The 22243-nt window shown below is 45.0% G+C and overlaps 2 protein-coding genes across 3 annotated transcripts in view; both read left to right on the forward strand.

Annotated features, from left to right (window-relative positions):
* Window positions 1–9914, forward strand: LOC102943289 (protein PET117 homolog, mitochondrial). Its single transcript, XM_037896209.2, has 2 exons — window positions 1–214; window positions 9386–9914. Exons 1-2 carry the CDS (start codon window positions 59–61, stop codon window positions 9533–9535), a joined length of 306 nt encoding a protein of 101 aa, XP_037752137.1. The 5' UTR covers window positions 1–58; the 3' UTR covers window positions 9536–9914.
* Window positions 9860–22243, forward strand: part of KAT14 (lysine acetyltransferase 14) — a 21402-nt gene continuing 9018 nt past the window's right edge. Inside the window, exons 1-7 of one of the 2 annotated variants that reach the window (XM_037896207.2) lie at window positions 9860–10115; window positions 11604–11722; window positions 13350–13471; window positions 17994–18175; window positions 18733–19152; window positions 20263–20834; window positions 21858–21994. In XM_037896207.2, the coding sequence (XP_037752135.1) occupies window positions 9860–10115; window positions 11604–11722; window positions 13350–13471; window positions 17994–18175; window positions 18733–19152; window positions 20263–20834; window positions 21858–21994 (1808 nt within the window). The remainder of the gene's footprint in view (window positions 10116–11603; window positions 11723–13349; window positions 13472–17993; window positions 18176–18732; window positions 19153–20262; window positions 20835–21857; window positions 21995–22243) is intronic. The other variant, XM_037896208.2, reaches the window with a different exon arrangement.

Here is a 22243-nt window from a genome sequence, read left to right on the forward strand (position 1 = left end):
GCGCGCGGCCCGTGCAGAGAGTCCCGCCCCCGGCAGCCGCGGGCTGGCACGCACGCGCATGCCCCGGCCGCTCGAGCTGTGCGGCTCGCGCTCCGCAACGGCCGCGGAGGGGGAGGGGATGTCGACGGCCTCCAAGGTGGCGCTGGGCATCTCCGTGCTGCTCTCGGCCGCGACGGTGGCCGCCGTGCACATCCAGCAGAGGCGCGTCAAGGAGGTGAGTGAGCGTCACTTGCCGCCGCCCTGGCTGAGGGGCCGGGGCCTGGGGGGACAGGGGCCGCCCCGCCCTATGTCGGTGCTAGCGGCCGCCCGTCACCTGCTCCTCCGCAGCCCCACCCCCGGCCTCCGACCCTGTCCCTCACTCAGAGCCCCGCCCCTTCACGTCCGGCCCCGCCCCGCCCGCGCGGTCCGCCCTCACTCAGCCCCACCCCCCACGAGGTTCTGGCCACGCCCCTCAGTGAGAGCGACCCCCCTCTCCTGTCCTGCCCCATCACTCAGAGCACTGCGCCTCGCTCATAGCCACGCCCCTTACATTTGGCCCCGCCCACACAAGGTTCTTGCCCTGAGCCTCGAGTAGAGTGACCCCCTTCCTGGTCCGCCCGCCACTGAGTCCTGCCCCCTCATAGTCCAAGCTCCACCCAGCGCGCCGCTCCTCTGCCCAGTGCCCTCCAAAGGTGTCATCGAGTGCCTGCCCCGCAAGCCTCCCGCCCCCCGCACGTATCCAGCTGGGCTGTTTCCATAGGGTGCCCAGAATGCTGGGGTCACAAGTTCGAATCTGTCTCAGACTCTCCTCGCTAGTGCGCTCATGCTCTGTGGCATCCCCTTCCTCCACGGCGCGCCGAGAGTGTCTGTACCTGATCGTGCTCCACGCCATCCCCTTCCTTCGAGGCGTGCTGAGAGCGTCTGTACGCGCTCGTGTTCCATGGCATCTCCTTCCTCCCAGCTGTGCCGAGAGCGTCTGAACCCACTCGTGCCTCACGCCATTCCCCTTCTCTGAGCTATACTGAGAGAGTCTGTATGTGGGACCTCCTCGTCCGCCTCCTCCTGGAATGGCCAAGATGGCCATCGGAAGCTGAAAAGTGGGGTGCTCTGTTTTTGTGGGGCCTATTTCTGTTCCCTTGTTTGATCACGTCCCTCTGCAGAGTTCTTCTGGGCAGTGTCCACTGAGTCCTTAGATGCCTTTGAGATGCAATGGGTGCTGTCCAGGGTTCTCTGCTTGGGGTCCCATTCTGGTTCCTTGATTTTCAACCTTTGACCTCACTTCTGTTCCTGTTTTTTCATTTGTTGCCCTATTTACTCACTTGTGGCCTGGGCTTGGCAGTTTCTCGCCGTGAGGGCCATTGGTTTTGGGCGGGCCTAGACCTGTCTGTCCCATATCCAGATAATACCCTTTCTCCCAGTCTTGCCTGTTCCCCCTGCCTCTTCCCTTCTGGAGTCCTGCCCATTCCTGTGGCTTCCCCTTAACTGCATCCACCCCCTTCTGTGCCCAGCCCTTCTTCTGTCATGGCCCTCCTCTTTTAGTTCATATCAGCATTAGGCTAGTAAGTTTGACGTTTGGTTAGTATATGTCCAGTAAATTTTCCAAGCACCTATCACATCCTCAATGTCATCTCCTAGAAGGGCTGTAGATAGGCACTCGGGTATTAAATCGATATGGGGGTAGACTTCTGTCTTGTTTAAAGGTGCACGTTGGTTGCTGATCTGGGTGAAGTTATGGGAGGTGGTTGAGTAAAGGAGTTGATGGGGCATTTACTGCCTTAACTGCTTGTTCCTTTGCATTTCACGGTTTGCACTGATGGATATGCAGTCTAGCAATCCAATCTCATAGCTGACAAAGATTTTGCATGGGCTTTAAACTTGAGAAGATTGTTGCCTTATACATGCATATCTGAAAGCTGCTGGTGAACCCCAACCCTGAAGGTAGTTTCCTACAAACTATGAAGTGTCACTTGAGAAGATGCTGAGTCCTTGTATGGAGGAACCTGACTAAAAGTGTTCTAATTCTGAATGAAATACTTTCTTGTAGGTGGGACTGGGAGCACCACCTATAGTTAGGGTTGTCCAACAGTTCCCATTATAGGATCCCGTTTTCAGTTCCTTATAACTTTGCCAAACTGTAATTGGTCAGATTGAAATTTTCAATGCTGGTTGTATGTCTTGGTCTGGTGTTTTTTTGTTTTGTTTTGTTTTTTTGAGCTAAAATCATTCAGCCATTTTCAAGGACAACAATGGGGAAAATGCACTGTTTTGTCCATGTTAAAATAATTCTTTCAAACAGTTTGTTGAGAGGCACAAGCACCTCCTTGCTTTGGAGCAAAGAGTTGGCCTTTGTATCATGGATGTGCCTTTCTGCTGTTCTGTGAAAAACTGGCCAAATTATAAGCCTTTGAAATATTTCATTTCACACATGCTCAGTAGAGAGTTGGTGGCGTTTAGTAGCTAATTTAATTGAAGATTCAGTCTGCGTTGAGTATGCTCCATCCTGGGGCTGTAGATTAGAAGCTGAGCAGAACTTTCGCTGCAATTGCTGATCCCCACTGCTTTGTGCTGGGGTGGGGTCGGGCACCGGAACTGAGAACAGGGCGACTGTCTTGTGCTCTCATTCCTCACACTGCTTCATCACCAAACTGTGTGGAGGAGGAAGCTGCCTGACTTGTATGCAGAAGGTACAAGAGCCTGACCAGGAATGGGGTTGTTGAGGGAATTGGATTGAGACAAGGAACCTGGTGGCTGTGCAAAGAAACTGGGATTGGGATGAAACTAAGACTTGGATGGGAAACCCAGAAGGGAAGATGGACTGGGTAGGGCATGAGACTTGGACTGGATGGGAGAGACAGGACTGGGACAGGAGTCACACATGGGGAGAAAAGGTGTTCATTAAGTCAGCACTATCCATTCTGTGCACAGGGATGCTGTGAGGAAAAATAGCATGTGATCATGTAATTAAAGGCTGTATCATATTGCATCCATGCAAGGGGCTGAATTAAGGTGGTACATCTGGCATTTCCTCTCTCTTGAGTGCTTAACTATGCAAACTTAGTGTTCTTCTAATGTAATTTGCGCATGTATGTGTATGTAAAAGGGGAACTGTGTAGTGGATAAATTCATGTGGTCAGTCCCTCAAGATGGCTCATATATTTTTTAAGGTTACAAAAAGTATGGGGACTTAGCCTGACTCCAAACAGCCCTGTCCCCATCTTTCTCTGTATCATTTCCAATGCCCCCTCCCTTTCTATAAGTTTCCATAGCCCCAGGCCACGATTCCTCCTTTAGACTTTCTCTGTTGACCATAAGGCTTCTCTCCCTAGTCCCGTTCCTGAGAACTATGAAGATTCCTGTAGGTTCAGCAGTGTTTCTGCAACTACCTTCAACTTCGGCTCCATTCACAGAATAGTATTGCGTGTCTTTGGTCAGGCACGTTCAAGATTGCCACTGTACTTCTGACTGGAAATCCCAGAGGAGGAATAGTTGAAACAGTTGTCCAGCTGCCTAGCAGACGTACTGTATTGCCAGATCTGATGGACTGAGTGAAACCCTCTAAAGGTGGAGGGTACAGAGGAGCTTGTTGGTTAGCTGGGAAAATCTGTCTCGTGGGGCACAGTCAGCATTAGCATTTTGTTGGGTGGCCTGTGAAACAATGTTATGTCCCCATCCCTTTCCACCCAAATTGTAATCTGTTCCTCCATCCATCATGATCACACTACTTTAGGCACAGACAGCTGGCCTAGAAATTTTAGGGAGGGTTAGTGAGATGATTCTTTGGGATATACCCCAAACTTAACTGAATTTTACATGAAATGATTGTGTGCACTGGGTGATATTTAGCATTCCCCAGAGCCCCGATGCAGAAGTGGGTTCCAGCTGCTTGATCCTTTCAACCCTAGTGATCAGCTTAAATTGGTTCACATTTTCAAGGCTCTGTTCACGAGCAGTAGGGCCAAAACCTTATCATTCTTAAATGAAAGGTGAGATTCTCCATTACATTTCTAGTTACCCCAGATCCAGGGACTGATGACCACAGGCTTTATGGGGACCTAAAGATTACAAGGAGAGCAGAGTCCCTGGTTAGGGCTATGGGGGAAAGCAGAGACATGAAATGAAAAAGATGGTGTAGAGTGGGATGGAGGTGTGGATGGATACAGCCTTCAAAGGTTCACATAGATTCCCTAGTTTCTTAGCTATAACTAAGGCCTGGTCTGTACTTAAAAGTTAGGTCAGCATAGTTATGGTACTCAAGGGTCGGAAGAATGCTTCCGTCGACCTAGCTACTGTTGTTTGGGGAGGTGGTGTCCTGCAGCAATGGAAAAACACCTCCTGTCGCTGTAGAAAGCATCTACGCTATGATGCTACAGCGACATTGTTACGACACTGTAACTGTGCTGTTGTAGTGCCCATAGTGTAGACATGGCTGAAACCTTGTACATCTGTGTACTCTTCCCCCAGCTCTCCTGCACTGTATAAGCAAAAATGGCCTGTCTAATCCAGGGCCTGATAATCAGCATTTACTAATGCTTTGTCTATGCTCAAAAGTGCACCAGTTTATCTAAATTGTTTTAAAAATTAATTTAGTTAAACCCAAGGCAGACCCCCAAATGTGGACACTTAAATCAGTTCATGTCTGCTTTATGTTGATTTAATTTAAGAAATTTTTGGCCTTAATGAACTAATTCGAGATAAGCCAACTGAATTTAAACTTGCACAGGTTTAACTAAATTGCTGTAAAAAATAAACTGGTGCAACTTCTGTGTATAGACCAGACCCAAGTCAGTTTGCATGTATTCTGATTGTGCTAATGATGGATGGTAGCTCTCTGTCATTTGGGACAAAAGATAAAGGTTTTTTGCAAAACCCGTATATACCTGTAGCTGTGTAGCACTAAAGTGAATGAAAACACAGCCTGGTAGGTTACAAGACTGCTGTATTTTATTGGATAAAGAGACATGCTTGATGCCTGCATTGATCAAAATCTCTACCTCTTTTCTGTATTTTCATTAACTAATACTACCTACTAGTCTGACAGGATAGTAGTAATTTTATAACCTGAATTAAATTGACTGAAACTGATGGGAAAGAACCTCTGCCATCAAATTCATTTCCAGAGAGATTGATATTTTTGGGTGAAATACTTTTTGTCTTTGACTCCATATTTTTGAAAATAAGATTAAAATATTTCTTGCGCAAAATATTTTTTCTTGATGATTTTGATAGAACAAATTATTTCCCTTGAAATGTGTACTTGGATTCTGGGTGAGAAATAAAGCCTCTTTCTGTTAGAATTGGTCACAGTATTCACAGATAGTTTATTTGATCATTTTTGGGTGTATTTTTTCAAATAAATGATTTGCCAATGCATTTTTAGCTCTATTCAGCCAGCCCTACGTCGTTTCAGACGATATTAATCAAATAAAGTATTCATCTTTTTTGTCATTTGGCTATTAATTTATTCATAAATATATTTTTCCAGCATTCAGCCAGTCAGCTGTAGTGCCTGTGAATACATTTGTGTCCTGATGATCATAGAATCATAGCACTGGAAGGGACCTCGAGAGGTCATCTAGTCCAGTCCCCTGCACTCAAGGCAGGACTAAATATTATCTAGACCATCCCTGACAGGTGTTTGTCCAACCTGCTCTTAAAAATCACAAATGATGGAGATTCCACCATCTCCCTAGGCAATTTATTCCAGTGCTTAACCACTCTGACAGGAAGTTTTTCCTAATATCCAACATACACCTCCCTTGCTGCAATTTAAGCCCATTGCTTCTTGTCCTATCCTCAGAGGTTAAGAAAAACAATTTTTCTTCTCCTCTTTGTAACAACCTTTTATGTACTTGAAAACTGTTATGTCCCTTCAGTCTTCTCTTCTCCAGACTAAACAAACCCAGTTTTTTCAATCTTTCCTCATAGGTGATGTTTTCTAGACCTTCAATCATTTTTGTTGCTCTTCTCTGGACTTTCTCCAGTTTGTCCACATCTTTCCTGAAATGTGGCACCCAGAACTGGACACAATACTCCAGTTGAGGCCTAATCAGCGCGGAGTAGAGCAGAAGAATTACTTCTTGTGTCTTGCTTACAATACTCCTGCATGTACATCCCAGAATGATGTTTGCTTTTTTTGCAACAGTGTTACACTGTTGATTCATATTTAGCTTGTGATCCGCTATGACCCCCAGATCCCTTTCTGCAGTACTCCTTCCTAGGCAGCCATTTCCCATTTTGTATGCGTGCAACTGATTGTTCCTTCCTAAATGGAGTACTTTGCATTTGTCCTTATTGAATTTCATCCTATTTACTTCAGACCATTTCTCCAGTTGGTCTAGATCATTTTGAATTTTAATCCTATCTTCCAAAGCGCTTACAACCCCTCCCAGCTTGGTATCGTCCGCAAACTTTATAAATGTACTCTCTATGCCATTATCTAAATAATTGATGAAGATATTGAACACAACCAGACCCAGAACTGATCCCTGCAGGACCCCACTCATTATGCCCTTCCAGCATGACTGTGAACCACTGATAACTACTCTCTGGGAATGATTTTCCAACCAGTTATGTACCCACCTTATAGTAGCTCCATCTAGGTTGTATTTGCCTAGTTTGTTTATGAGAAGGTCATGCGAGTTGGTATCAAAAGCGTTATTAAAGATATACTGTTTCTACTGCTTTCTCCCATCCACAAGGCTTGTTACCCTGTCAAAGAAAGCTATCAGGTTGGTTTGACATGATTTGTTCTTGACAAATCCATGCTGATTGTTATTTATCACCTTATTATCTTCCAGGTGTTTGCAAATTGATTGCTTAATTATTTTCTCCATTATCTTTCTGGGTACAGAAGTTAAGATGACTGGTCTATAATTCCCTGTGTTGTCCTTATTTCCCTTTTTATAGATGGGCACTATATTAGCTCTTTTCCAATCTTATGGAATCTCTCCAGTCTTCCATGACTTCTCAAAGATAATCACTAATGGCTCAGATATCTCTTCAGTCAGCTCCTTGAGTATTCTAGGATGCATTTCATCAGACCCTGGTGATTTGAAGACATCTAACTTGCCTAAGTAATTTTTGACTTGTTCTTTACCTATTTTAGACTCTGACCCTACCTCATTTTCACTGGCATTCACTATTTTAGACGTCCCATCGCCACCAACCTTCTTGGTGAAAACCGAAACAAAGAAGTCATTAAGCACGTTCTGCCATTTCCACATTTTCTGTTATTGTCTTTCCCCCTTCATTGAGTAAGAGGCCTACTCTGTCCTTGGTCTTCCTCTTGCTTCTAATGTATTTGTAGAATGTTGTCTTGTTTTTATGTCCCTAGCTAGTTTGATCTCAGTTTGTGCCTTGGCTTTTCTCATTTCGTCCCTACATACTTGTGTTATTTGTTTATATTCATCCTTTGTAGTTTGACCGAGTTTCCACTTTTTATAGGACTCTTTTTTGACTTTTAGATCATTGAAGATTTCCTGGGTAAGCCAGGGTGGTCTCTTGCCATACTTCCTATCTTTCCTATGCAGTGGGATAGTTTGCTCTTGTACCCTTAATAATGTCTTTTTGGAAAACTGCCAACTGTCTTCAATTGTTTTTCCCCTTAGACTTGCATCCCATGGGATTTTACCTACCAATTCCCTGAGTTTGCTAAAGTCTGCCTTCTTGAAATCCATTTTCTTTATTGTGCTGTTCTTCCTTCTACCATTCCTTAGAATCATGAACTCTACCATTTCATGATCACTTTCATCCAAGTTGCCTTCCACTTTCAAATTCTCAACCAGTTCTTCCCTATTTGTCAAAATCAAATCTAGAACAGCTTCCCCTCTAGTAGCTTTCTCCACCTTTTTAAATAAAAAGTTGTCTCCAAAACATTCCAAGAACCTGTTGGATAATCTGTGCCCTGCTGTGTTGTTTTCCCAACAGATGTCTGAGTAGTTGAAGTCCCCCATCACTACTAAGTCCTGTGCTTTAGATGATTTTGTTCCTTGTTTAAAAAAACCCTCATCCATGATGCAAAACTTAACTTTACATATATCAGTTAGTAAATTAGGGGGGCATATAAGCCTTTCAAGGATCAAGATCATACATAGGTAGTAAAAAATATGGCCCTGATCCTGAAGTTGGATCCATGTGGACAGAACCCTGTGTTTGTTACAGTATTGGCTTCCATGCAACCATTTTGTGTTTTCCTAATCAAATATCATATTTTAATATCTTCTGTTAAATGTGCCACCATCAGCTTGAAATCTGCTAGGAGTTATAAACAGTTTCAGGTACTACTCCTGCCACATAGTTCCTTTGCCAGCTTTTATGGTTTTGCAGATGTATTTTCTTGTTTTCAATATGCCTTTCTTTCCCCTATTGTTATGCAAAATACCCACATAAACAAAAAAGGAAATTGGCAAAGGCCCAGATTCAGCAGTTGGATCCACTTGCAGGGATCCAGTTTCAGGATCAAGGTCTGACTTACTATACAGGGGAAACAGTTAAATTGACTATATACAAAGTACTATGAGCTCTATGTGGGTGGACCCCTATGTGTGCATTGGAATCCCCACTGAAATTTGCGTGCTCTGCATGGGTGCGGAGCACTGTCCCTGGGATTAGGACCAAAATGCTGTCAAGTGCACAAAATAAAAAAGTGGAAAAACTGTTTCTCTTTCAGTTATAGTAATCTTATTAAATTTTCATTTAAAAAAAATGTAGCCTCCATGTTGTGTATACCAATGTCTATTTAACTTTAATGAAAATTTTGAAGAAAAGATGTGATTCTTCAAATACGTCCTACTTTTTCAAGAGCCCACAATAAACGTGTTGTCGGACCTCCAGTGGATCTCCAGCAAAACCAGGGAAGACTTTACATACCAGATATTTTTAAGTTAAAAAAAAACAAGCTGAAATAAACTTTTTCAGCCAGCTTTTATACATCATAAAGAAGCAGAAAAGTTCTTCTTAACATTCTTTTCAGGTCACCTTAAAAATTCTTCTCAAGCAGAGGAACCCAGGTTGAGAAATTTGGGGCAGATTAGTTGAGTTCTGGTAAGGATGGGGGAGAAGTCAATCTTCTGTGGAGAGATTGCTGTCTCTCCATAATTTTGTAGAGCTTATCAATATACAATATTTACAGTTGTCCAACACTTTATCATTATATTAAGATCATACAGCTAAGCCAACAAATACAGTATTCCTGTATACCAGTATACCAGTAGTTTATCAACATCCACACATCAGATCTCAGCTCTTGTAATTTTAGACTCCAAAAGTAGCTCAGGTCGCTAACAGAGAATTAAAGGTTTGTAACAGTTATACTCTTGGCAGAGGGTGACAGAAGTTGGAATGCAAATGGGCATTAGTCCTCCGCAACCCAGGACACACTATAATGAACCGTCTCTTGTATTTTCAGAGGCTGCACGAAGGAGTAATCAGAGACCTTGAGAGACAAAGCCGTAAACTGGAAAACATTCGTCTTTTACAAGAACAGATTACTCTGACCAAGCAACTTGAAGCAGAAAGAGACAAGATATTAATGGAAAAGGGGTCCCCACAATCCTAGACCTAGAACTGAAGTATTAGAGTTTGGACTGAGGAACACAGCAAGGATTTGTATTTGACTATTCCCAGGTGTTTGAGTAAACAGAAGTCATTTCTGAAAGTCCATCTCTTTTAGATACATTTTGATCAAGTCCAGGAAATTATATACATTAAGAAGTGCAAATACACAGTTTTTTCTCTAGCTTCTGTATTTTCACTTGTGCAGAACTATTGTGTAGGAAGCTTCATACCTGGCTGGCTCACCTTATATGGATAGTATTTTAAATGCTGGGAGGGAGAGCCCCATGTAATGTAAAAAAAATCTTCCTCTACTTGCCAGGAAGGGATGGATAATAACGTTCACATGAGTGGGCTGATGAGTCGTCATGATGACGAAGCTACAAGGACATCAACTTCAGAAGGGCTGGAGGAGGGTGAGGTGGAAGGGGAGACTCTCCTGATTGTTGAATCTGAGGATCAGGCTTCAGTGGATTTATCCCATGATCAGAGTGGGGACTCCTTGAACAGTGATGAGGGGGATGCATCCTGGATGGAGGAGATGTCCTATTACTGTGAGAAGTGTCAGAAGTGGATACCAGCAAGTAAGGGTCAAGATTTTCCTCTGTTATCTTTGTCACTTTCCTTTTCTGGGTTTACTGGTTCTTTTCCTCCCAAAAATAATGCATGTTCTTTTCCTGAATGTATGGGAGGCAGGGATGCCTAGTGGATAGAGCACTGGTCTGTGACTCAGGAGATCTGGGTTATATTCCCAGCTCTGCCACTGGCCTACTGTGCGACCTTGGGCAAGTCAGTTCCCCTCTCTGTGCCTCAGTTTCCCCATCTGTAAAACAGGGATATTGACAATTCCTTTGTAAAGGTCTACGAATGAAAAGTGCTACATAAGAGGTAACTATTATTTTCCTGATTGGTTTGTCATTTCAGTGGGATGTATGAATAAATTTCAGCCTTCTGTATATAGGAATGGTTCCGTGGTCTCCTGAACTTAGATTAGCATTCACAGAACAATACAAAACCAGTAGCAGCAGTCCTGGGAAGAAGGTATTTTGTGCTAAATAGCTAAAATGCTCTTTCCAATATCTCCATTTAACATTATATAAACTCTTTTAGCTTTCTTCATATTCTAGTACAGCAGTTTTTCCTTTCCAAAATCAAGATCTACCTGAACACTGTTCATTTTGTGGCAGGAAGTACTGAATTCTTCTGGCTTGCTGCACACCTGTCAGTTAGTTCAACTGCCCAGTTTGGCAAAAGCTGTAGCGTGAAATCCTTTCTCCAGTGAAGTCACTGGGAGTTTTGCCATTGACTTTACTAGAGCCAGGATTTCACATTTGGTGTTCAGTAGGAAGAAGTTAAAGGGACACAGTCAACTTGAAATCTAGTCTGTTTAGGTACTATATCTGATCCTGTGTCCTTTTGCCAGTTATTGTGGTTTGACAATCAGTTTTTTATGTTTACTTTTTTTTCCCTGTCTTCTGTTGCTGTTTGAAAGACCCAAACAAGGGAAATTGATCACTAGAATGATCAGTGAAAGTGACTAGACACAAAGTGCTGTCAAATGCACAATGTAAACAAGCCGAAAAAAATGGAAATATATTTTTTCTAATCTCTTTCAGTTAGTGTTTCAGTTACAGTCTGAGAAAGGTACTGAGTGTGTCAGTACCTTTCCCAGACCTGAGAAGAGCTCTGTGTGGCTCAAAAGCTTGTCTTTCTCATCAACAGAAGTTGGTCCAAGAAAAGATAATATCTCCCACACTTTGTCTCTCTAATATCTTGGGACTGACTCGGCTCCAATAACACTGCATGTATTAAAATCTTTGCCTTTTTACGTGTATTCAAGTATTTGGTAGGAAAGCCCCTCTTTAATGTGTGGTTTTTTTGCTATTGATCCCTTGTGGACTTCTGTAACTGTAAATTAAGCATCACACTGAGCTTCTATACTTCTGTTATGGAATTATCAGGGTTGCTGATCTCTTGCTCAGCGGATAAACACTGTTCTGAATCCAAATTTACTTTGCTCCATTTTTCCTATAAAAGGACTGAGGCATATCCCTTTTGCTTGTTTGTTTTAGGTCAGCTGAGAGAACAACTCAGCTACCTCAAGGGAGATAACTTTTTCAGGTTTACTTGCTCTGATTGCTCAGAAGATGGAAAGGAGCAGTTTGAACGGCTGAGACTAACCTGGCAGCAAGTAAGTAAAAGCATTCACTCAGGCATAAAACCAACAAGACCTTCAAAAGTTGCTGTGTGTACAATGTACATAACACCTAGAAATTTGGAGTTAGTCACAGGTGGTGAAGAAATTTACCTGTGAGTTTTTTGTGGATTGCTATGTACCTGCTTATCAGAAAGTGGGACTTCTGTGAGTAAATTGAAAAGATTGTCTTAATGTGTTGTAAAAAAGCCAAATTCCCCATTTTTCATCAATACTGTGCATTGCTCAATACAACTGAACACAATTTTAGAAAAGCAAAGAGAATGTGATTTAGCTGCTGTGCATTTAACAATTTTTTGGCATATGGGCATTGTTGGAAAAGTAATACAGCAAAACACAAAATGTCCAGTAAATTCTTGGAATGTTTGGGGACAACCGTTTGTTTCAGATAATAGACGGAGTAACCGGGGGGCAGCCATTTTAAATTTGATTCTGACAGAGAGGAATTGGTTGCGAATCTACTGGTGGAAGGCAGTTTGGGTGAAAGTGATCATGAAATGATAGTATTCAGAATTCTAAGGAAAGGAAGAAGTGAGAGCCACAGGGTAAGAACAACGGATTTTAAAAAAACAGACTTTAACAAACTCAGAGAACTGGTAGGTAAGGTCTCATGAGAAAAAAATTCTAAAGGGAAAAAGGAATTCAGGAGACCTGGTAGTTTCTCAAAGAGACAATATTAACATGACAACAGCAAACTATCCTTCTGCGAAGGATAGGAAGAATAGTAATGGGCCAATATGGCTGCATCAGGAGGCCTTTAATGACCTGAAAATCAAAAAGGAATCCTGCCAAAGTAGGTTCCAGAGCCCTAAGAAAGAAGAGAAATAAGTCTCTATAGGAGACAGCCTCCACGGGAGTTGAGTGGTTGACAGCAGAAGCTCCAAACTCATCTGCACCATTAATATTTGTATTCCAGGCTGAAGTGGTTCAGTGTAATTGATAGTTTGTCCTCTTAGATTTATTCACAAACAGACAGATTTCCAAAACTGTGCTTTAATTTAGGCTCTTAGTGAGTCAATTGGGTTTGTTTGTGATGTATGTAAATGTGCTCTAAAAGGACTGTGTTCAATAAAGACAAAGCAAAAGCAGAGTGATCCATGGGACGCAGTGTATTTTTATAGATTGCTCTGCTTTTACTGGATTCTAAGTGGAAAGAAGACATTAAGCAAATAAAAACACCCGAAGAGTCTGTCCTTGTGCACACATTTCTATAAGATTAGCAAACTGGGGCATTTGGTACCCATCCTTTCTGGAGAGAAGAGACATCTTGTCCCCAGTCTGGATCCTCACCCCCTGATATAGCTCTTTTATGCCACTCAAGCTGTGCAAAGGGGCTATAAAGCAGCATCACCAGATAGCTGAGGATTCCCCTGGCATGAGAGAGTCCCTGGGTGAATAAAGCAGGTGAGTGTGACAAACAATAGGAAGGGAGAAAGGATGAGTACAATTAACAAGATCATGGGTTACATAGATTGGCTGTGTGGTTCTGAATCAATTGGAAGCTTTACATAAATAGGTCAAATCAGCAAAGAGTGGAGGGGGTGTTTCCCCGCCAGACAAAATGGTAATGGACCATTTGAATCCATTCCCTTTTGTGTTCCAGGTTGTCATGCTGGCGATGTACAACCTGTCTCTGGAAGGAACTGGCCGTCAAGGATACTTCAGATGGAAAGAAGATATTTGTGCTTTTATTGAGAAACACTGGACTTTCCTATTAGGGAACAGGTAAAGCCAATATTTCCCTGAAACTTTGAATGGAGATCACAGAGGGAAGAAATTGTGTTACTCAGTTAGGAAACAGGAATTCCAGACTATTCAGAGATATTTCTCTCTATTCAATTCAGGGCGGACAAGAAGGAAGAAAGTGGAGGGTTTGATCTGCAGAGCTCAAACAGGGATACGAAGCGATTTCTCAGGAATAAACCTGTTACATAGTGAAAGAGAGTTAGTGTTGTACAGAACTGGACACAGAGCTTTGTACTTTTTGTGGGAATTTCCCAGCTTCCGTTCAGTGTAACCCTCCAAAATCATAACCCTAAAATCTCACTTAATTGCTGAACACATAGGGCCTGATTCTAATCTCATTTACGCAGGTGTAAATAAGGGAGGATGCCATCAAAATGAATAGAATTACACTGACACAAAATTGATGTGGGATCAGAACCCACAGAGAAAGAAACTAATTTTTCCTATTTCATCTTATTTTGGATCTTTTCTTAATGAAATCTCTTGTTTGCTAGTCACTACAAAATATTGTGACACTGTGGTGTTTTTCACAGTATATGTAGGGCCCTACCAAATTCCCGGTCAGCAGCTTCCTCTCTCCAGCTGCCCAGCTCTGAAGGCAGTGTCGCCAGCAGCAGCGCAGAAGTAAGGGTAGCAGTACTGCAATCCCCTCTCCTCCCTCCTCCCCGCCAAATAACCTTGCAACCCCCTTCCCCCAACTCAGTTTTTGGGTTAGGACCCCTACAATTACAACACCGTGACATTTCAGATTTAAATTGCTGAAATCATGAAATTTATGATTTTTAAAATCTTTTGACCGTGAAATTGACCAAAATGGACTATGAATTTGGTAGGGCCCTAAGTATATGTTTTAGCTATAAATTCGGGGGGTTAAATAAAAGTGGCTCACTTTACATTTTTGACCACTCTGGGATAGCCTAAAAATTTCAGGGATGTACACCAAAGTTTGCTTATACCATGTGTGACCTTTGGATGCGTGTGATAAGGAGAGAGTCAATATAAGATTTTCCTTCAGCAGCAGGGATCATTCTATTTTCTAATTGATTTAATGGTGTCAGGAAAGTAGCTAACAGAATAAAAGGTCCTGTTCAAAGCTGATAACCCTTTTTTCTCTCAGCACAGTAGTTTGACATTGTTAGGCATGCAAAGCATGGAATGTGTTTTTCTAAGTATGCCCTGCAACTCACTGAATCTGTTCTGATTCTGATGGAAAGGGGCACGCATATGCCAGTGGGGACACAAGGGAGACAAAACAAGCCTCTGGGGTTATAGTTTGGATTGACAGAATGGACATAAGTATCTGGCCTTTCTGTCTAATTGGAAGGTATTTCTTTGCGTTATTGTTTCTGTTTAAAACACTGGTACCTGATTTCTGTGTTACCCTGACCACCACCATTGAAGGTACCAATAAAACAGGATTCAAATGAGGCAGCTGTCCCACCAGGCTCTGCTTCTAGAGGTTTTAGGACTGACTTCTTTGCAGGCAGCAGCATCATGATAGGAAGACAGCTGATGGCTCATTCTCCCTCACTGTGAGATCCATCACTTCCTGTGTGTCCTACTCGATTCTGGGACACGTTGCATGCACTCTTCTCCTTTCCTTGTTACACCTAGCCTCCAGCAGGAATGTTTCCTGTCCTCCATGCATGCACCCCTGTGGGAGAATGGAGGATGGTTCCACTTGCTTGGAGGAGAGAAACCAGAACAGCCTCCTGCAAAATGACTTCTGCCCTGCATGTTGTCCCAGAGCTTGGTGGTGCAGCTGCTTCATTTGAATCTAATCACAGGTGAGGCTGAACCTAGAACTCTCTTAAATGGCTGGCTTGCCCTGTGGCAGCCTACAAAAAAACTCAACACCGTCTGACCTGCTGTCACAGGTTGAGGTGGCCATTTAAAGGGAGTCCTGGGTTCAGTCTCACATGTGACTAGGTTACTTCTCAGTCCACTAGATCATGTGATGAGAGCATGTTACTCAAAACCAGGCCTGCTGGGAAATGCAAAGGCAGCCTGAGAGAGCACTCAGAGAGAGTTCAGGGAGTCTGCTGGAAGAGGGCAGGTTGGTAACAACTCTCCAGTGCTCCCAGGCAGAAGGCCTGAGAGAGAGAGACCTGCAGGGAGCAAGAGCCTATTGAGGAACAAGTCTTAGCTGAGGGACTTGCAGGAGCGGGCTGCTCCTGGGAGAGAAGCCACAGCTTGGAAGGCTGGAAAGGATTGTGAGCCTGAGGAGAAGAGCTGTAGCATGCTCAGGACTAAGTACCACGTATGAAAGGTGGGAGCCAGCTAAGAAGAGCTGGATGGAAGATTTGTGTTGTTGTGAACTTTGTGTTCATCATGCCAATTCCCCCAAAAAGGGGAGTTAGTGAGAAAATGCCCACAGGGTGAAGTTGGATTAACTGGGGAAAAAGGGGAAACCGAGGAAGTGACAGTGCCTCAAGCCCGAATGGGTAAGGCCTGCTACACAGGCAAAGAGCACATACTCTTCACAAGTGCAGAAACAAAAGCAAAAAGGCAGTTTAAAAAAAATCCCACCAGCGGTAATACCCAGTGGAAGCAAAGCAGAGGAAGGAGAACTTCTGCTCCTTTCCTCCTCCTTGTTCTTTGTCCCCACCATGTCTCATTGCTTCCCCCTTGCCTGACTCCTGTTTCAAAATACTACGGAGGTGGCTGCCGTTCCCCAAGAGCAGAGGGGGGCAAGGGCAGGGTCGGGAGAGAGCATCCCCACTACCTTTCCTTAAACAGCATCATTGTGCAGCCCCCTCACACACCCCCAGCCCTCTGCCCTGACTCTGAACCCCCCACACCCCCCAGCCCTCTGCCCTGACTCTGAACCCCCCACACCCCCCAGCCCTCTGCCCTGACCCCTGCACCTCCTTCACACACCCCCAGCCCTCTGCCCTGACCCTGAACCCTCCTCACACACACCCAGCCCCCTGCCCTGACTCCGGCACCCCTACACATACCCAGCCCCCCCAGCCCCCTGCCCTGACTTCTGCACCCTCCTCACACACTCCCTGCCCAGACTCTTGCACCCCCCACACATACCCAGCCCCCCCACACCCCATGCCCTGACTCTTGCACCCCCACATCCACATCCCCACCCCCACCCCCACCCTGAGCACCAAACGGGAGCTCCTGCACACACACCCCCACATTCCCACCTGCACCCCTTGCACCAAATGGGAGCTGCCCAGGTAAGTGCTCCACACCCAAACCTCCTGCCCCAACCCTGAACCTCCTCCGTCATTCTAGCTCCTGGCCAGACCCTGCACCCCAACCCCCAGCCTGCTCCTTCACCCCCAGCTCTGTTCTCAGTGCACTCCCACCCTCAGCTCAGTGCAGAGACAGAAGAGAATGGGCCAGAACCAGGGAGAAGGTAGGTACCTACTCTATGTGGACAGGACTGGGACCCAAGACCGGCAGCGGGCTGAGCGGGGCCGGCAGCCGGGACTCTGGCTGGCAGGAGTCGGCGGACGGAACCCCAGACCAGCAGCGGGCTGAGCCGCTCAGCCCACTGCTGATCTGGGGTCCCAACCGCCGGCCCCGATCAGCCCGCTGCCGGTCTGGGGTTGTGGCTGCCGGCCCCTTGCCAGCCGGGGTCCCGGCCGCAGGCCCCGCTCAGCCCGCTGCCGGCCTAGGTGAACGGAACCCCAGACGGGCAGTGGCCTGAGCGGGCCGGCGGTGTAAGATCAGCATTTTAATTTAATTTTAAATGAAGCTTCTTCAACATTTTGAAAACCTTGTTTACCTACAACAATAATTTAGTTATATAATATGTAGACTTAGAGAGAGAGACCTTCTAAAAAACGTTAAAATGTAGTATTGGCACGCGAAACCTTAAATTAAAGTGAATAAATGAAGACTTGGCACACCGCTTCTAAAAGGTTGCCGACCCCTGATGTAAAATGACACCTTCTTACTCAGTAGATCTCTCCCTTCTCTCTCTCCCCCTTCCAATACCCCTCTCCCTTATGTGTCTTGAGTCCTATCTACTGACTTTAACAACAGAGTAAGTTTTTACTCTTCTTAGCACTGTTAAGTTAGCACAGCTACTGGAGAGTGAGCTGGATTCTGTTCTGGCTCTTTTATCGTGAATAGAACTGTTGATTAAGACCCAACTGCAGAATCTTTATGGTTGGTGATGTGAAAGCCGAAATAAACAAAGCACCAGCAGTTAGGAAAACCATCTCTTTACTTGTAAACTCCGCATATTTGATATTGCGAGTCCCTGAGAGAGAATCAAAATGGAATCACTTTTCAGAGCAGAGTCTAGTTGTTAATTCATAGCTGGGTCTTGGAACTTGGTGCCCCAGATTCCAGCTGGAAATCACCCAGTGGAAATCAGAAAGAGTGGCACTGCTGAAATGCTTCAAGTCTGGAGGTCAAGTGAACTACTACATCAGAGTAAATGGCACAAGCATTCACCCTAGTCTTTTTGGCAAAGGAGAATAAAGTCTAATTAAAATGTTCTTGGTGTCTCTCATTTTTCCCTCTCTTGATTTAGGAAGAAGACTTCAACTTGGTGGAGCACTGTTGCTGGTTGTCTTTCTGTAGGGAGCCCCTTGTTTTTCCGCTCAGGGGCACAGGAATTCGGAGAACCAGGATGGTGGAAACTTGTTCACAATAAGCCTCCTACGATGAAACCTGAAGCAGAGAAGCTCTCTGCATCTGCACTGAAAGCAAAAGGTAACTGTCATGATGACAACACACAGAATGGAATGGCACAGCTGTGGATGGGGTGGGTGGGGTTACAGGGCCTGATTCTGCTCTCATTTGCACTAGTTTTACACTGGTGTAAATCCACTGACTTCAGAGGAGTTTCTCCGGATTTATACCAGTGTGAGAAGAGACCCATAGTTTTTTACACCCTCTTTGTAGCGTACATACACGTATTGTCATTTAAATGATCCAAGTGCTTTTGTATTTTGTATTGCTTTCGTGTCTCTGTAATTACCACAATTTCTCTACTCTCTGTTACCTTGATGTTCTTCTCTTTTTAAAGCATCTTTTGTCAGTTTAGTCACAAGGAGTGAAATTCACTCCTGTGCAAAGGGCCAATATCGGACTTCAGTGGTGCCTAACCTTTATGCTGGATGCTCTGCACAGGGGAGAATTTCAACCATGGCTTGAAGGCCCTTCTTAAAAGACTACCATCAAAATTTGCTCATGTGGATACAAATGATGAGTAAAGGGGCATCAAAAGCTCAGTGCCTTTTAGAATAAATAAGTTATTTATTCTCTAGCAGCATCAAAACCACCTCTGGATCCCATCATTACAGTGGAGGGGCTGAGGAAGCGGGTGAGCCGCAATCCTGTAGAGTCAGCCATGGAGCTGAAGGAGAAGAGGTCTCGCACTCAAGAAGCCAAGGACATTAGGAGAGCCCAGAAGGAGGCAGCCGGCTTCCTGGACCGAAGCACCTCCTCCACTCCTGTCAAATTCACCAACCGAGGCCGTCGCCCTGACATGGTCCTTGAGAAGGGAGAGGTGATTGACTTCTCATCTTTGAGCTCCTCGGATCGAACTCCTCTGACAAGCCCGTCTCCTTCCCCATCTCTGGACTTCTCTGCTCCTGGGACGCCAGCTTCCCATTCAGCTACTCCCAGCCTGCTCTCAGAAGCAGATCTCATCCCGGATGTAATGCCGCCACAGGCCTTGTTTCATGGTAAGAGATGCCATGTGTTGTGTTTAATAGGAAGTGACAAGCAGTTTCTAACAATAGGGTTGACATAGTTACCTTGACAAAAGAGAATACCCTGTTTGCTTTACTTCAAGGCATGATGGAAAATAACTGGCAAAGTGCAGTTTTCTTCCTAATTACATGACAATCTAAATTAGATTTTCACAGACAGATGTAGTCAGAGATTCTAAGGCAGGAAGGAACCACTTGGTCATCTAGTGTGACATCTTTTATAACACAAGGCAGACAATTTCACCCAGTAATTCCTGCATAAAACAATATGACAGGTAATAGTGTTGCAGTGTCACGTCAAGGCAAAATTAGAGAGCTCTCTTAAAGGAAAGAGTCTTTCACATCAGTAAAGTACTGAGGTTTTTGTTTGTTTGTTTTCTAGTGCTTTCATTTGTCTGAGTACAGACATGTAACATTCCCTAATCAAAGAGATGAATTCTGGGTCAGGTTGTGAGATGCTTACTGAAGCTGAATAGTACTTTATACCATGAGTAGTCCATTGAAATGAATAGGGGGAACACATGGAATAAGCACTACTCACTGTAAGTAAGGACATCACATCAGCTTTGCTCCATTAATTTAAGCGGAACTTGTCCAGCTTACACCAGCTGAACGTCTGGCCAGTAATCTGTAAGGCTTCAGCTCAGCTCTGCCATTTTATTGCATCAGTTTTCATGCTCTTAAGGAATTTTTAAGGAAGCCATTAAGTAAAGAAGAATTTTAAAAAGTGTTCCTTTAAAATAGAAAAAAAAATGAGTCTGCATTTTGAAGGGACTATTGGTTTCGGTTGCCCCTGTTTTAAGGGGCCAAACTGTGAGACACTTTAAAGAGACCTTAAATGGCAGGTGCTCAGCACTTCCTGAAATCAGACTCCTTTAAGATTTCTCAAGTTGGGCATCCAAAATCACTAGTTACTTTTGAAAACGTAGGCACAGGAGTGTCTGACAGGCAGGCTATTACAGGTAAACGCCACATTATATTTCTTTCACACTTAAGCCACAAACCCCCTGGGCTGATGATGTTCTTGCTATGCTGGGTTTGCATTTGTGTGTGTCTGCTGAGTTATTTTGGTCTTCTGTACAGATGATGAAGAAATGGAAGGAGATGGAGTCATAGATCCAGGAATAGAGTACATTCCCCCTCCTAGTGGGCCAATGGGTGCTGGGCCTATGATAGTGAGCCGAAAGAAAGTGAAAACGCCTGAGCAGATCAAGCAAGAGGTGGAGAGTGAAGAAGAGAAAGCAGAGAGGATGGAAGGTGACAGCGAAGACCCTGAAGATTCAAATGCATCCCTACAGGCCAGGGGACGAGACAAGAGGAAGCCACAGGTGGAGAAGGACAATAAGCCCAAAGCTCCCAAGTACACATCTGTAAGCATCTATGAGGAAAAGCTACTTCTGAAGAGGCTGGAGGCCTGTCCCAATGCCGTGAGCATGACCCCAGAGGCCCGGAGGTTGAGGCGCAAGCTGATAGTCCGGCAGGCCAAGAGGGAAAGGGGACTGCCACTCTTTGACTTGGACCAGGTTGTGAATGCTGCTCTGCTCTTGGTTGATGGGATCTATGGAGCCAAAGAAAGAGGCATTTCCAGGCTGCCAGCAGGGCATGCAACATACAGAACGACTAGCCAGGACTTCAGGATCCTGGACAGGTACCAGGTGAGTGCTTTCAATTCCAAGTTAGCTCCTGGGGCCAGCTGTATCAGGGTTTCTATTACAAGCAGTTGACATCAAACTGAGGAAATCTGGCTCCCAAAGTAAAAAGGATTACAAGAATGAGCTTCATTTTTTAAAGGACTTGTATCCACACCAACGCACTTCCCAGCTCCATTCTACAGTTGGGTAATACTCTATAACAGGGGTGGCCAACCTGAGCCTGAGGAGGAGCCACAATTTACCAATGTGAATTGCCAAAGAGCCACAGTAATACATCAGCAGTCCCCCATCAGCTCCCCCCTGCTCCCAGCGCCTCCCACCCACCGGCAGCCCGGCTGATCAGCACCTCCCCCTCCGTCCCCGCACCTCCCAGTCAGCTATTTTGTGGCGTGCAGGAGGCTCTGCGGTGGAGGGGAGAGGAGCAAGGGCATGGCAGGCTCAGGGGAGGGGGCGGGAAGGGGTGGAGTGGGGGCAGGGCCTGGGGCACAGCCAGGGATTGAGCAGTGAGCACCCCCCTGGCACACTGGAAAGTTGGCGCCTGTAGCTCCAGCCCCAGAGTCGGTGCGTAGACAAGGAGCCGCATATTAACTTCTGAAGAGCCGCATGTGGCTCCGGAACCACAGGCTGGACACCCCTGCTCTGTAAAATACAAACACGTGTAGATGCCACCGTTGCTAAGTTCCAGTTGCTCATGCTCCTTCTACACTCAAACGCTTTGGTGATGGAGCCTGTGTAAGTACCTTGACAAATTGCATTACTTTCTTGCCATCCAGGACCATGGGCACTCCCAAGATGACAGTGGGTGATGGGTGCACTCAGAACCTTGCAGGATCAGGCTCTGAAATTTGGGGGAGCTGTGGAGTCACTATGGGCAGGAGCACTGGACTGTAGGTGCCAGACTCCCTGGTTGGACAGGTGGAAACCCCGACTGTGAGAAGTCTTTTCCCCTCTGTAGCTTTGGGTTCCAAACATTAGGCTGTTGGCAGCTCCCCTGACATGACCATTTATTTTTGTCCTGCCATGTAGACTGCGCTGCCTGCTATGAAGGGATATAGGCACCAGACAACAAAATTTCTGTACCGACTGGTAGGCTCAGAAGACTTGGTGACAGACCACAGCATCGTCAGTCCCTACACATCTCGCGTCCTGAAACCTTACATCAGGTACAGACTCCTAGAGTCTGAATCTCACTTCTGTCATTCTCTCCTGTCATTCTTAGGGGCAGACTGGTGCAGGGTGCTCAGGATTGCAAAAGCATCCTGGCTTCTGGTGAATAGCTTGTATTTTTGCCTGGTTGGGCACAAGTTTCCACAGGAATGAATGGAACACAACATCCTCTTGTAGCACTTGTAGTATATCAGAGGAATATTTCCTGTGCAGCAAACATTTAGTAGCAGTGGCAGTTATTGTTA

The sequence above is a fragment of the Chelonia mydas genome, chromosome 3, assembly GCF_015237465.2.
Source record: "Chelonia mydas isolate rCheMyd1 chromosome 3, rCheMyd1.pri.v2, whole genome shotgun sequence".
NCBI lineage: Eukaryota > Metazoa > Chordata > Testudines > Cheloniidae > Chelonia > Chelonia mydas.

Excerpts from the sequence above, each read along its gene's own strand:
- LOC102943289 (XM_037896209.2), top strand. The coding sequence starts at position 59 with ATGCCCCGGCCGCTCGAGCTGTGCGGCTCGCGCTCCGCAACGGCCGCG. Across the intron at positions 215-9,385 it reads AGCAGAGGCGCGTCAAGGAG|AGGCTGCACGAAGGAGTAAT; the intron begins GTGAGTGAGCGT and ends TTGTATTTTCAG.